Raw genomic sequence first — 15,229 nt, forward strand, 5'->3', positions numbered from 1 at the left:
AATGCCGTCCACCCTCGTCCGCAGCAACCGTCTCGAAAAACCGTTGGTGCGACCATGGCGCCCAACCTGTCCAGCACACGTTTTCTCCGTGGGCCCAACATGCATGCCACTGCCACCAGAGAGAGGGGGGGGGGGGGGGGGGGGTCCCAAGCTACCCACCAACACCCAGCAGCATCCTACCAAGTACCAACGTCAAAACCCGCAGGCCCAACCCAACCCGTCATCAAAAACCGTCAGCACAAACGCGCCTCCACAGACTGGCTGGCTGCCTGGCTCCACCGCACTCGCGACCCGCGAGCCTATAAAACCGGAACGACCGATCGCCCTTGCATCTCATCGAAATCGAGCCCCAAACCAGAGCAGACCATCAGTTCATCACTCACACTCACACGTCCCAAAGAGCAAGAACACAGGAAGAGTTCAGACATGAGCGTGGAGATCCTTGACGGCAGCACGGTCCGGAGCTTCGTGGAGGACGAGAGCGCCTTCAACTCGTCGGTGGACGGCCGGTTCGCCGCGCTGGACGCCGACCACGACGGCCTGCTCTCCTACGAGGAGATGGCCGGAGAGCTCATGAGCCTCCGGGTGCTCGAGAAGCACTTCGGCGTGGACGAGGCCGCGATTGAGCCCCACGAGCTCGGGGCGCTGTACCACGGCCTGTTCTCGAAGTTCGACAGGGACGGCAGCGGCGAGGTGGACCGTGACGAGTTCCGTGCGGAGATGAGGGAGGTGATGCTCGCTGTGGCCAACGGGCTCGGCTTCCTCCCCGTGCAGATGGTCATCGAGGAAGGCAGCTTCCTCAAGGTGGCCGTCGACAGGGAGCTCGGCCAGCTCGCCAAAGCTGCGTAAAGCTCACAGTCACATGGACATGGACTGATGGATCACTACTCGCTCGGAGTAGTATAGATTACTAAATTTTGAAGTGTCGTAATTGCAATGTTTACATCGAGTTACAGTGTTACTACGAAAATATGTAGTGTATTTCATCCATGTTGTTTATTTCATTACACAAAGACATTATACATGTAATTGCAAGACTAATTTATTGAAACAGAATTGCTCCGATTATTCCTATGGCTACTCACACATGTTCTATGGTTTTATTGCCATCTGATTTATAATAGCAAACTGGGATACGATGTTTAACTTTAAAAGATATGGATGTATTTGACAAATATGGCTCATAATTCCTTTTTTACTAAAAGTACGTGTTGAGGTAAATATTAATGATCTCCTTATGCCCCTTAAACAATAATCATAGAGGTCCAGGCCCACCTGCAACAACAGAAACCCCCGCCGATCCCGCATGGGCAGGGAGTATTCCACTTCGCCTCGCCCGAAGCAAGGTCCCGGGGTTGGACACGCCCGACCCCCCGCTGGCAAAACTCCGCCTCGTCCGACCCACGGTCCCAGGGTCGGATGCGCTCGACCCCTCGCCGCAAGGCTCCGCCTCGCCCAACCCCAGACGCAGGGGGTCGGACTAATCCGGGCCCACATGACAAGAATCCGCCTCGAGCGCAGACCAGCAGACGAGGGCGCGGATCTCGTGGGCCCCCACCAATCTCACCATAAATGCGTCGCGGCTCTGGCGCGCAGAAAGGCGCCCGCGCTCCTCAACATGACCCGCCACAAGTACCCGGGCGAAACACTGTAGCCACGACCATACAGGTGTAACGACCCCGGTTAAATCTTTCGACTTAATCTTAATCCGAGTCCCACCATTCCTCTGTCTCAGCTCTTCCCGAGCAGGAGTGCTCCACTCCAGTTCCCGGTCCCGACCCCTGAAGACTCCAACTCACCACGCCAGTTCCTTCTAAATCTCAACAACAGTGTCCCTCTCAATCTGGAGCAGAGGAGAACCCGAGACTGACGGGTGGACCCGCAATCTTTTCCCCGGATCTCCCAAGGTAGACGCACTCGAGCGGCCTGCACAGCTTCAGAGCTCCCCCGCCGCGTGGCTCAACTTCTCCGACGCCCGCCGCTTCGCCCAGTCGCCGGTCGCGATAGGATGGATTCTCGCGCCCTCCTCCCCAATCACAGCGGAAGCCCCTCTGCAACCCTTTCTGCAGCGCCTCGTCTCGCTCGCGCCCTCGTCGGCCGCGCCTTGGTGCTCCGACGCCGCTGTAGCAGAGCTTGCCGCCTGCTGCGTCAAAACCGCCTCGCGGCTCGCGCCCATCATCATCTCACCGGAACCCCGACTGCAAGGCCCGATGCCTTCCGGCTTTTCCGCCGCCTCTACGCAGTCGCTCTCACCCGCGCAGCCACAGCCCGCATGTCTTTTCACCTGTTGCAACCTCGCTTGTAACGCCGTTCTCCCTGTCACACCAATCAGATCCGCCGCACGACGACGCCCGCCTCCGCCAAACCTCAACCCCGGCAAAATTGCGCCTGCGCCGCCTTGTCCCTCGTGCCCAATAGCCGAGGACGCTATCTCCGAAGTCCTGTTCCGCCGCCCATCGCCGCTCAATCGCCGCCGTGGCAGCGCACTCCCTCCTTTTCTTCCGGTCTTCATGCTACTCCAACTCCCTCTCTCTTCCGCGCAGCTATAAAAGGGAATGCCAGAGCCCTACTAGAGTTCCCTTCACCATCGTTGCCTCGCCGCCTTGTTCCTCTGTTTTGTGCTCAAGCGCCGCCACCTAAGTTCTTGAGGAACTTTCATCTTCGCTCAACACCCGCCCCTCCCAATCCACCCAACCGCCTGCTCCTCCGCGCTGTGCTAGAGCTTCCTTGTTGCTCACAAGAAGCTCCGCCGCCGCCGGAGCACCGCCGGACATCGCCGCCACCAAAGCCTTAGTGCTTAAGACCTTCCGCTCAAGTCTACTCCTTCCCGACCCCAAAAGGCTTCACCTATAAACCGAAGGTAAGCTGCCGACCCCTTACCGGTTCGCCTGACCCTAGCTGTTCACCCGACCCCTCTTTCCATCTCGCCCGACCCTGTCTGTTAGCCGACCCTTATCTGCTTCGCCCGAGGACTCGGCTGTATCTTTTTCCTTGACCCGAGGGTATCTGTGTAAGATTTTAGGGACTTCTCTGTAATAGATCTGAGGACCCCAAACACAGTTATCCCTTAAGGTTTAAGGGTCAGATTATAAGTTTCTTTCAATCTGACCCTTGGTCTTGTTCTCTATCCACTGAAGGTTGACCCCCCCCACTCTTTCCGTAGCTTTGCTACAAGTTTCTGGGCTAAGACTTGCGAGTGTTGCTGTTGAAATAACCGTCTAAACACTAACTCCTGCATTGCATTCGTGTAGAGTTTCGTCTTGCTAACGGCGTCTACGAGCTACACCTGGTGCCAGAAGACGGAGCTGTAGCTGAGCTACCAGTTCTAGAAGTCAAAGTCGCACCAGCTGAAGACCCGCTTCCCTCCCCTTCGCTTGAAGGCAAGCCCCGGAGCATGAACCCCAAAGTTTCCCAAACTTGTGCATGCCTTCTTTCTCATGTTTGTGCATTTACGTATAGGAGTTGTTTGCAACCTTAGATGCATGACATAGTCATTTGAATTAAACACTAGTTGTTGGACCGAGTAGTTACTATGCTTAAATAGGAAGCGGTAAAAGTCGAGTGATTTACTGTCGCTCGCGAGTTATAGGAGTTGGTTGTTCTCCTTCTGTTACAACTATAAAGACGATGGACGGGGCAAGGTTTTGGTTAACTCTTTTGGTGGTTGGTTGATCGCCCCGTCTGTCTATGGAATCTGTTAAGGCCCGACAGTGTTGGTGTTCGTGATCAAGTGTTTTGAAAGTACTAATCTCATACCAAGTATGGGATGGGGAAGCCTAGTACCTGATTGAACTAGGACGTGGCTTATACCCCTGTTGTCCCTGGAATAAGGTTCCCATGGTGCATCATGTGGATGCAAGTGCGGTCACAATACGGTAGAGGCCGGGACTGTGGAGCATTGCATGCCAAGGGAAGTTTGGACCTGACACGTGCCTGGGAATTGATGGGGACGGTGGACACAGGAAGCGACCCTTGTGGTGCACGGATGTCGTGAGATTAGGTTCGCCATGCATGGTTAAGAAACTCGAATCGATTCGTCTGCCTCTCACAGTTTGAGACTGCTTGATCGCTATGCTACACTGAGTAATGAAAGAGTCTGATGATGACATAGTCTTGATGATTAGCTTATATACATAAAGTTGGGTCTATGTTTGTTTGGAGTAAGATGCCAACGTAGACTGGTTAATGAACTTAGAATTTGAGCTAAAACTTAAAAGCAAGGATCTAACCTAGTCGCTTTTGGCAAATAAACCCCTTAGCCAAAGAGCCTTGCATGTCTAGACGTGGTGGAGTAGTTTTACCACCGGTCGGTTAAGTCTTGTTGAGCTTAGCAGCTCAGCCTTGTTTGTGGCTCTCTTTTCAGGTGAAGTCGCAGCTCCTGAGGTTGCTCCCGTTGTCACTTGGCCGCCCTAGCTCCCTCTGGGTTGGACGGTTGAGTGGGATCCCTCCTCGGACGGCGAGGAAAGGGATCACTGATGTCCTGATCGGCCTCATCAGGGACATCCGACCCCTGACGCTAGCTTCCGCTAATTTTACCTTTCTGCTACTTTTGAATCTTGTAAAACTTTGATTTTCGTTTTGATGTTGGACTAAATTGTCAAACTTGTTTAACTCAGTGGATCTGTTGTATTCTCTGAAACCGCTCGCCTTCATGTGAGTTTTGCTAATCCGGTCCTGTTAAGTGGTTTAATCGGATGAAATCCCACGGCACTTCAAGTTAACTTGACTAAGGCATGAGTGTCGCGTGTCAGGCGACTTAACTGTGCTTTAATCAAGGTAATCCGAGGTGGTTCCGCCACAACAGGATACAGCGGCCGCGGCCTCCCTTGTTCGCCGTAGGGCACTCATTACATGCGTCCCCCAGCACAGGAGGGAGCGCCGCCCGTTTTCACGCTCAGTCCGGCGACAGGGACACGACGTCCGCGCCTCCCGGTCAACATGCAGGGCTATAGAGGACGGACGTCCCCCACGACGAGCACAGTTGCGGTGGCCAAACATCATCATCATGCCTAGCAACGATGGTCGACCAGAGGATCGCCGACAGGATCCAACGGCAGTCGCCCCCCTCCGGCGACCGCGCTGACGGGAGACAAAGGTCGGAGAAGAAGGTGGCGACCTGGGGACTCGGTCCTTTTCCCCGTGTTTGACTTTACTTAGCTTATCTCTCTCACTTCTCCGAACGCCTGGCTCACCTGTAACTCTTGTGCTCTCCTTGCACTATAAAAGGAGGACTAGGGCCCCGAGACAGGGGGACGCTCAAGCCAACAGAACCCACATCCTCTCCTCACGAGCATCAGTGCACACCCAAGAGACTTGGGACCAGCTCCCTCTCTCACCCGTTTGTAACCCCTAGATCTCGCGTGAGTAACACGAGCAGCTCCTCATACTGGACGTACGGCTATTCCTGCTCGAACCAGTCTAACCCTGTGTCCTCTCACGCCACCATCCGAAGCCTTACGCACATAAAGGAAATTTACTTGCCGTAGTCTTGATCCGCTAATCTCGACAACTACAGTACGATCCATGACAAATACAATTGTATTTGATAAATACAAATCAATTTTTTTCGAGTCCTAATTAGGAGAATGTCCTGCCTTGGACACCGAGTGCGGTTGCAGTATAGTGAAGATCAAAAGAGCTGATGAGTCAGGCATACCGAATAATACGGGAGATGCTTCTTCGTGTATAATGGATGGCTCTTTAGTTTACGAATAATCTATTGAGAGGCTTGTTGATACTGTGTATAATGGATGGCTCTTTAGTTACGAATAATCTATTGAGAGGCTTGTTGATACTTAGAAAAACTTATGTTTGAATTCATGTGGGGTCGCGTACTGCATGTAATAATTGTAATGGTGTACCGGCTCCTAACGAGAGAAATGAAGTAGGATTTTGTGTTCATTATCTAAAAAACATATGCTATTTTACAGTGAGTAAACTTGATCATTTGTGGAATTTATTACTCTTTTAGTTCTAACACCCTTGTCTCCATGACTTTTTAGAGCATCTCGAGCAGTCCCTCAATAAATATTTTCCAATAATTAGTTAATAGGATATCCCAATACCACTTTCACCGTTATTGGGAGAGTTGCTTTTGTAGTATCCCAATAATCTCATCCCAATCCAACTACCGTATTGATAGAGTCACAGCTCCTCCTTTATCTAGGAAGAGTTGGGGTGAATTATTGGGTTATCCCAATAATTATTGGGAAAAGGGAAAGGTAAAGGGAGACTGTTGGAGCACTATTTTCTTATCAACTCTCCCAATATGTTAGTTGGATCGTGAAAAGGGAGATTGCTAGAGATGCTCTTAGTCCCAACCAGCGGCCGACGTCAGCGCATGTTGGCTCTTGAAGATTTGCATTGGCAGGAGATCCTTGTCGACCTCGTACACAGCAACTGGAGCTCTCACATACAAGGCACTGATGACCTTCATGTTGGACCTCATCGACATCACTTTGATAGTGCAAATTGTCGTCGGTGAGGTTGAGCGTGTACCGTGAGCCGATGAAGGTGGCCACAAGGTTGCGCCTGTTGAGCTTGCCGAGATCAGGCAGGGAGTAGAACTTGTGGAACACGTGGTCCAGGAGCAGTGGTCCTTAGCGAACCTTGCAAGGGTGTTCTTCTTCTTCTGCGCGGCGAACGCTGAGTCCTTGGGGACAAAGATGGTGATGCCCGCTTTGGTGTTGTTCGGGCTCTAAAAAGTTTCAATGACATTGGTCTTTTGCAGGTAGTTCAGGAAAGTTTGGAATGGCCCAGCCACGTTGAGGAGATCAGCAAGATCAACATGGTACACTGGGTACCTTGGTCGTATACCAAGTGGCCACTTTCTCAACGACGGCTTGTTATTTGACTTCCACCTGTCATGGTTCATTTTGACTCCAGTAGACCAATACCGTGGACTTGCATGTGCCTCCCCTCACGCCGTCGCTTGCTCATTATGCATTAACAAAGGCTTTCAGTTTATGACAAAACGAATTAATCGAATAATAAAAACTTTGGATTCAGGCCAAAACTTTTGATTTGTTTGAAAAATCTTTAGTTTTGAAGGATATAACCTCCGGTTTGGATGGCGGGCTTTTGATTCACAGCCAAAACCTTATTATCCGAGACCAGAGGTTACAACTGCCACGAGCATATTGATTTAGGGAAAACACTTCTGAATCGATCATAATCCATAGAAATTCATACCGCTGGCTAACCTTTAAAGAAGCAAAAGGGAGAAGATGCCACATCAAAGATCAGGCTCCATAAAACTATAAGGATGTATAATAGAAGTGATGAGTGTGGAAGGCTATGGGTATGGCATAACAAATTGGCATAGGTGAAGAAGAAAAAATAGCGAGTAAGAAAAAATTTTAGAAAATCTCTTCATTTAGAGCTGGTGCATTCCCAACATGGGTAGGATATCCACGTCGCCCGCTAACCCGTTAACCATCCGATCTGTTGAGCTTGCAATAATGACCATCCGATGCGGGTCCGGTCGGCCCATCAACCGTCGACTCGAGTCTTCACGAATTCTCTCCAGCCCGCTCCACCAGCGTCTCAATCCCCCAACCAGGGAAAAGAACGCCGCCACGCCGGCGCATTCAGCCTTCCCGCTCCGCTATGGAATGTCCTTGCCACCTATGCCGCCGCTGCCGCCTCCATGCCACAACAAGGCAGGCGCATTCGCTCTTTCTCCTTCCTCACGCGCGACGACCTTCTCCGCCCATATCCCTACTGCCTCTGTCTCCCTAGAACTCAGCACGGGCAGACAACTTCGATCCAGGAGAGAATGGCACTTCACATGTTTGGCAACGGTGATGTGCTCCTGCACGGCGAGGAGTGGAGCAACCTCCAATCGTGAGTACGGCAACCTGGAGCGCGCACTGGGCACGCACCCTGAAAGATGCGCGCGTTGCGATCCAACACCTTGCGATGCGCATCGGCGAGCCCATGGGAAGAGTAGACAATGGAATGACCGGCAAGGGCCGAGTACTGTGGCGTCATTGCGTCAATAACGCTACGAGACGGTAATGGTCCTGCTACTCCCACTCTGTCGGGTGAGAGCATCATCGTGAATGACTGGAACACGCTGCAGTAATCTGCTACAACAAAATGCTGGCGAGGTACCCAAAGCACAATACAACTACTTCACCTCCACAGAACATGTACGCATGTCACAACCCTGTTTTAAGTATATTATTATGCATCTGATATGTTGCCAAGTCTATCTTTGTATTTGCAAAAAGAAAAATGTTGATAACTCAATATTGTGCATAATAGTCTGAAGAGTAAGGTGAACGGAATTAACTACACTTATCGGATCAATCCTCTTATTAATTATATTTATAATACTATTCATGAAACTACATACCTCTGATTTATATAACATGCTACAACTTATCAATATTATTTAGTTTAATTAATCTTTGTTGGGAAGTTTGTATCGAAATTGTTTCTTTGAAATTCAAAGTTAATTTAGCTATCAAATGTTCAGTGAAGCTATAGGTCATGGATGTTGAAGAGTGTGTGCAAGCAGAGTTCAGTATGGATATAGCTAACAAAATATCTGCTACATTCTTAGTGCAAGTAGAAAAAACATACATGAAACCCACGTTTGTACTAATCATAACAAGGTAGACTTGCCAACTCTTATCTATAGCAAAAAATACCGGAAAGAATCTTGGTATGATAACTACTAGGTCAACATCATTTCCATCAATAGGAAATTCATCCCGCAGAAGTAAAGTCAACTGATTCTTTCATTCCATTTGTTAGTCCGCTCGAAATACAACTCAGCTTGAGAAACTTACGCAAAATGCAATCATATTGCCAGTATGGTTTGTGTTTAAGGTATGTTGATTTTCTTTTCCACATCCTTACTTCCTTTATAGAATTGGAATTGGGTATACGCAAATTTATCTCATCCGTAATCTGTTACTGACACTGGTTGTTTGTTAAAATGGAATTTTAGCACATATCTAATAAAGTAACATACCTTTTTCTACAATAAAATATAATAATACATTCTTCATATATCTACCATTGGAAAATCTAAATGGGTCAATCTGGCATCCCAAGACGCAGAATGGTCAGAGGCAGAGCTTTAGAAAGTGCTGAAATTTTAAATTGTCGGAGCACCTTGCTGAGAAACTTTTGGAGCAGGTTTGAGCCTCTATCTAAATTCGTTATCAGAGGTAAATGACACAAGAAGGAACACCCACTTTTTCCTAAGTTAAATGGGATCTAATGTTGAAGCATATGGATATGAAAATTTTCAAACAACTTCTGTTAGTTTCAGTGTATATATGGTAGTTTTTATTCTTTGATAAACATTATTGTCCTTCAGCGCACAAACTGATGTGTTCTTTATATACCTCTTTTGTTCACCTCGTAAAACACAAGACACCCCATGCGATAGGAGTAATTATGGAAGTAGCGAAGCTATGCACATAAATAGTATCAATTTATTACTACTATCAAAAATGTTCAACAATCAACTCATTACAATTTTGCGAGTATGCTCTCGGAACTAATTTACCATGTACCAGCCACATGTCATTATGATGCTTCAGTTTTATTTTGCCTAGCTATGCTACATGCTCTGCCAAATTTCTAGTGACTAATTAGGGATGAGAAAAATAAAGTTTCACATTAATTTGCATGGAAACAATTTATGTACAATAGTGATATAATGTCAAGCATAGATGAGGAGACAAAGGCCAATCCCAAAGTCTATTTATCTGTTGAGCCACTTGTCGCAATAATCCACACCCTCCAATTCGAAATATCTATCATTACTTATTTTTTCCAAATTTTAACCAACAATATTATATAAGTAATTGGTTAAATAGAGTGAAATGAGTACCACTTTGAGATTGAACTACGAGACACGTTATTTAGGGGGTGTTTGGATACGAAGTGCTAAACTTTAGCAGGGTCACATCGGATATTCGGATGCTAATTATAAGGACTAAACATGAACTAATTACAAAACTAATTGCACAGATGGAGTCTAATTCGCGAGACGAATCTATTAAGGCTAATTAATCCATCATTAGCAAATGGTTACTGTAGCACCACATTGTCAAATCATGGACTAATTAGGCTTAATAGACTCGTGTCGCGAATTAGACTCCATCCGTGCAATTAGTTTTATAATTAGACTATATTTAATACTCCTGATTAGTATCCAAACATCCGATGTGACAGGTGCTAAAGTTTAGCACGATGTTCCTAATTAGTCCATAATTTGACAATGTGGTGCTACAGTAACCATTCGCTAATGATGGATTAATTAGGCTTAATAGATTCGTCTCGCGATTTAGCCTAGGGGTTATGCAATTAGTTTTGTAATTAGGCTATGTTTAATACTCCTAATTAGTATCAAACATCCGATGTGACAGATGCTAAAATTTAGCACATGCTATCCAAACACCCCTAAGAATGCCGTCCACCCTCGTCCGCAGCAACCGTCTCCAAAAACCGTTGGTGCCAAACCGCCCCATGGTGCCCAACCTGTCAGCACGACCCGGGGCACACGTTTTCTCAACATGCCACTGCCACCAACCCAGAGAGGAAACACGGCTGCACGGGCCCAAAGAGAAAAAGTACTTCGCGTCGTTTCCAAGCTACCGACGTCAAAACCCGCAGGCCCAACCCAACTCGTCATCAAAAACCGTCAGCCCAAACGCGCCTCCACCGCACTCGCGACCCGCGAGCCTATAAAACCGGAAGGAACGACCGATCGCCCTTGCATCTCATCAACCTCGAGCCAAACCAGAGCAAACACCACTCACCCGAACACGTCCCAAGAGCGAGATCACAGAGAGAGTTCAGACATGAGCGTGGAGATCCTGGACGGGAGCACGGTCCGGAGCTTCGTGGAGGACGAGCGCGCCTTCAACTCGTCGGTGGACGGCCGGTTCGCCGCGCTGGACGCCGACCACGACGGCCTGCTCTCCTACGCGGAGATGCCGGGGAGCTCATGAGCCTCCGGGTCCTGGAGAAGCATTTCGGCGTGGACGACGCGGCCGTGCAGCCCGACGAGATCGCCACGCTCTACCGCGGCCTGTTCGCCCGGTTCGACAGGGACGGCAGCGGCGAGGTGGACCTTGACGAGTTCCGTGCGGAGATGAGGGAGGTGATGCTCGCCGTGGCCAACGGGCTTGGGTTCCTCCCCGTGCAGATGGTCGTCGAGGAAGGCAGCTTCCTCAAGGTGGCCGTCGACAGGGAGCTCGGCCAGCTCGCCAAAGCTGCCTAAAAGTTCAGAACAGAGCACAGCAGCTACTTGCTGTTGATTGCTAAACTTTGATGCGTTTCGTATTTGTTACCGCTATTTTTTACATTGAGTTACAGCATTTTCTACTAATTCATGTACTTGCGCTTGTTCTGTAATTACTTGGAGACATAATTTGGGCAATATGATTTGTGAGAACTATGTTTGGAAATACCCGAGTTACACGCAGACAGTTCCTTAATTAAAAGCTGCAGTTCACAAAGTTATACTCCTTAGCACAGCCGAGTGTGAAAACTAACTTTACATACACAGAGAGTATAGCCAATAGTTACTGCACGCGGCTGCTCTGCCAGTGCCAGGCGGCAGAGGCAGACAGAGCTGCCCGGTTCCGTTTGTTCTGGCCGTCGCTGGCCTTGCTTTGCCTTGTGTGACTGTCGTGTCGGTGCGCGGAGCTCAGATCCTGGACGGGATCAGAGGCGTGGAATTCGACAGGTACGCCGCCGCGGCCGCCACGCCGCTGCCGAGCTTCACCGGGTAGCCCACGTCCTTGAGCACCATCTCCACCCCGCTCAGGCACCCCAGCAGTTGCAGCTGCAGAGCAGAACAGTGAATGTTATTTCAGATTGCAATGCAGGATCGACGTCTTTAGCAGAACAGTGGAAGCATACGAACCTCGTTGAGGTTGCCGAGATGGCCAATCCTGAACACCTTCCCGGCGACCTTGTTGAGGCCGAGCCCGAGGCTGAGGTTGTACCGCTTCCAGGCGTGCTTGACGATCTCGCCGCTGTCGATATAGGGCGGCACGACGACGGCGGTGACCGTGTCGCTGAACCACTCCTCCTTCTGGGTGCAGTTCTTGAGCCCCCACGCCTCCACTGCCAGCCTGCAAAATCAAGATTGGTCGATGGAGCAGCCTCCGGTCATGAATTCATCCACCACACTGCGTCGTTTGCATCGAAGAAAGAAAGAAAGAAACCGATGCAAGCAGAGCAGAACAAGGCGTGCGCACCTGGTGGCGGTGCCGAGGCGTTTGTGCCTCTTGAAGACGTTGTCGAGGCCTTCCAAGAAGAGGAGGTCGAGCGCGGCGCGCAGGCCGTAGAGGAGCTGGATGGAGGGCGTGTAGGGCCAGTAGGAGCCAATCTTGTAGGACTTGAGGTAGTCGTTCCAGTCGAAGAAGACGCGCACGGACTTGGCCGTCTTGCTCGCCTCCAGCGCCTTGGGGCTGGCGCACACGATGCCCAGCCCCGTCGGCATCGACAGCGCCTTCTGCGACCCCGTCAGCGCCACGTCCACGCCCCACTCGTCCATGCGGAAGTCCAGCGCGCAGATGGACGACACGCCGTCCACCAGAATCAGCGCCGGGTGCCGGTACGTGTCTGCGTAGATGTATATATGTATATATATAATTATATATATGTGCGATCGGGAGTGAAATGCATGGAGTATCGGAGGAGATCATGGACTGACCGAGGAGCTTGCGGACGGTGGCGAGGTCGTTGGTGACGCCGGTGGCGGTCTCGTTGTGGACGATGGCGATGGCCTTGATGGTGTGGGCCGTGTCCTGGCGGAGCTTGGCCTCGAGGACGTCGAGGTCGGCGCCCCGGCCCCAGTCGCTCTCCACCACGTCCACGTTGAAGCCCAGGCGCTGCTGCTGGTCGATCCATAGCAGGCTGAACTGGCCGATCAGGAACGACACGATGCGGTCACCCGGTGACAGCGTGTTCGTCAGCGCACTCTCCCACGCGCCCGTCCCTGCAACGCGAGCCACGACGAGTGTGCTCAGTGCTCACACGATCGAGCTGCTACAATGTGCATTGACATCTCGCTATGAACACATGCAGATGAAGAAGATTATTAAGGTACCGGTGGTCGGGATGATGAAGGGGGTGCCGGTGGTGGTCTTGAAGATCTTTTTTACGTCCTCGAGGAGGATCTTGGTGAGGACGGGCACGGCCGGCGAGCGGTAGTCCTCGTTCTGGCGGTTCATGGCGCGGATGACGGGGTCCGGGATGTTCACCGGGCCCGGGACGAACAGGTGGGTCCGCCCAGGGCCGTACACGTAGTCCGCCATCTTTGTTTGCTGCAGTGGTGTGACTGTGTGAGTAGGCAAGAGACCAGTCAAACACACAGCAGTCGAGGTCGGCCCAGCCCCGTCGGCATATACCTGCCAGGGCATCTAGCGTGAGCTTTCTAATGGGCCTAGGTAGAGCCCCACAGCGTTTTTTTTCCACGAATAGGCCCATTAGCCCTCCAAAGAGCTGCTCGTTTTCTCTGAAACCTTTCTATTGCGGTGTTCTTGTGAACACAAACATGCTTTTCAGGATGTAAATTATGGCAAAAACTAATGTAAATAGTAAGAATAGTAACATGGTAAATTGTTTCCTATGCGTAAAAAACCATTTTATCTTCTTCTAAATTGTTCTTACATGTGAAGCCTGTTAGCTAATTGATCCTTAAATCGCTTGCTCAAGGGCAAAAGCCAAAAGGGCTTCAATACTGTCATCGTTTTTATCGAAACCAGCAAGAGATAAGATCCTTCCTGCTCATGCAAAGGTTCATCAACTATAGGTTGTCCCGATGCCTCCGAGCTACGTCAGTCAACCACGCAAAGGCATGCCTAGCAGCGACAATATTCAGAGAGATAACTTCGTTCGGGATAAAGACAAACATTCAGAGACAGCCAGACAAAGCCAGCTCGATCAACTCATGCTTAAAACCAACGAACAGAAACTTCTCCTGTTCCTTCCTAAAACACAAATCTTTCGCAAATTCATGATAATCTAGACGGCACCATCATCGCTGATTAAAATTTGCTCGGAGACGAAGACGAGGGTGCACGCGCATACCTGTGCTGTTCTGCTGTGGCTTGCTCGCAGACCGCAGGGAGGAGGAAAAGGAGCCGCGCACGTATGTGAAATACGGGAGGCTGGGGGGAGGGGGATTGGGATGACGACGCCTATATAGGAGCCAATGTCCAAAGGACGATCCTTTCGTGGGCCCCGCCCCCGTCCCGCGTGGCAGATAAGGCGCCCTGGCGGGAGAGGCCCTCAGAGCTCCGGCCCCCGGGGACTGGGAGGAGGGGAGTGGCTTGCAGCGCTCCAGCGTCCGCGGATGACGCCGCAGCCGCTGCTGCCCAATTCTTTTTGAAAGTAAGGGGTGCTTGATATTTGAGCTCTAGTTGATGTCACATCGAATTTTTAGGAGCTAATTAGAAGAATTAAATATAGATTAATTATAAAACTAATTATACGGATGGAGACTAATTCGCAAGACGAATTTTAAGCTTAATTAATTCATGATGAGCACATGTTTGCTGTAGCATCACATTGTCAAATCACAAACTAATTAGGTTTAATAGATTCATCTCGCAAATTAGTCTCCATCTGTGCAATTGATTTTATAATTAGTCTATATTTAATACTCCTAATTAGTATCTAAATATTCGATGTGATAGTAACTTTAGTCCAGACTAAAGAACCAAACATCCTAAGGCCACCAAACACCCCTAAGGCTCCTTTTGGAAGGCCTCCCACTTCAGCTCCTCCAACGGCTCCCGCCGGAGCCTAACGGTCCATGAAAAATGAAAAATGGCTCCAGCAGAGAAGCGAAATCGCGTTCCCTAGAGTCATTCGTTGGAGTAGCAGTCCAAAAATGTAGGACATTTGACCTCTTACATCTATTCATAAAAATATAGAAGAAGTCGTTTTGCCAAATAATTTTCAAAACAGCTTTAACTCCACCAAAAAAGTTGTTCCATCATAGGAGCCACAACTAGAGCTGTTTCAGCCACAGCGACGGTCCTAGGAGTCCTAATCTGCTGCCCAATTCTTAAGGGCTTCTTTGCCGCAAAGCGAATCATTGTCCTACCTGTCTCAGTCATGTACCGGTTCGTCTATTCAAGAAATGGAGTTCATCTTTTCATGAACGATTCAAAAACATGCATCGATTCATGCTTATAAAAAAAGGTCCACATGGATGAGCGGATGGAGGTGACACGTACGGGTT

The 15,229-nt window shown here is 49.7% G+C and overlaps 2 protein-coding genes and 2 pseudogenes across 3 annotated transcripts; 2 read left to right on the top strand and 2 right to left on the bottom strand.

The window, feature by feature from the left end:
- Window positions 1-354: 354 nt before the first annotated feature.
- Window positions 355-1,025, top strand: LOC101765869. Its single transcript, XM_004973779.2, has one exon. The coding sequence runs from the start codon at window positions 427-429 to the stop codon at window positions 847-849; it is 423 nt and encodes a 140-aa protein (XP_004973836.1). The 5' UTR covers window positions 355-426; the 3' UTR covers window positions 850-1,025.
- Window positions 1,026-6,310: 5,285 nt separating this feature from the next.
- On the bottom strand, window positions 6,311-6,874 carry LOC101771801 (annotated as a pseudogene).
- A 3,892-nt stretch (window positions 6,875-10,766) lies between these two features.
- Window positions 10,767-11,437, top strand: LOC101767249 (annotated as a pseudogene).
- LOC101766283 (serine--glyoxylate aminotransferase) lies at window positions 11,413-14,220 on the bottom strand. Of its 2 annotated transcripts, none has more exons than XM_004973781.4 (6): window positions 14,071-14,220; window positions 13,088-13,304; window positions 12,692-12,976; window positions 12,234-12,600; window positions 11,897-12,107; window positions 11,413-11,815 (listed from the first exon to the last, which is right to left on the bottom strand). In XM_004973781.4, the coding sequence occupies exons 2-6, from the start codon at window positions 13,293-13,295 to the stop codon at window positions 11,678-11,680; spliced, it is 1,209 nt and encodes a 402-aa protein (XP_004973838.1). In that variant the 5' UTR covers window positions 13,296-13,304; window positions 14,071-14,220; the 3' UTR covers window positions 11,413-11,677. The 2 variants fall into 2 exon arrangements, with proteins under 2 accessions (XP_004973838.1, XP_004973839.1); XM_004973782.4 differs by having other exon boundaries at window positions 13,088-13,318; window positions 14,071-14,169.
- Between the last annotated feature and the right edge of the window lie 1,009 nt (window positions 14,221-15,229).

This window comes from Setaria italica, chromosome VI (genome assembly GCF_000263155.2).
Source record: "Setaria italica strain Yugu1 chromosome VI, Setaria_italica_v2.0, whole genome shotgun sequence".
NCBI classification, from domain to species: Eukaryota; Viridiplantae; Streptophyta; class Magnoliopsida; order Poales; family Poaceae; genus Setaria; species Setaria italica.

Excerpts from the sequence above, each read along its gene's own strand:
- LOC101765869 (XM_004973779.2), top strand. The coding sequence starts at position 427 with ATGAGCGTGGAGATCCTTGACGGCAGCACGGTCCGGAGCTTCGTGGAG.
- LOC101766283 (XM_004973781.4), bottom strand. The coding sequence starts at position 13,295 with ATGGCGGACTACGTGTACGGCCCTGGGCGGACCCACCTGTTCGTCCCG. Across the intron at positions 12,108-12,233 it reads CGCCTCGGCACCGCCACCAG|GCTGGCAGTGGAGGCGTGGG; the intron begins GTGCGCACGCCT and ends TTGATTTTGCAG. Across the intron at positions 11,816-11,896 it reads ATCTCGGCAACCTCAACGAG|CTGCAACTGCTGGGGTGCCT; the intron begins GTTCGTATGCTT and ends TCTGCTCTGCAG.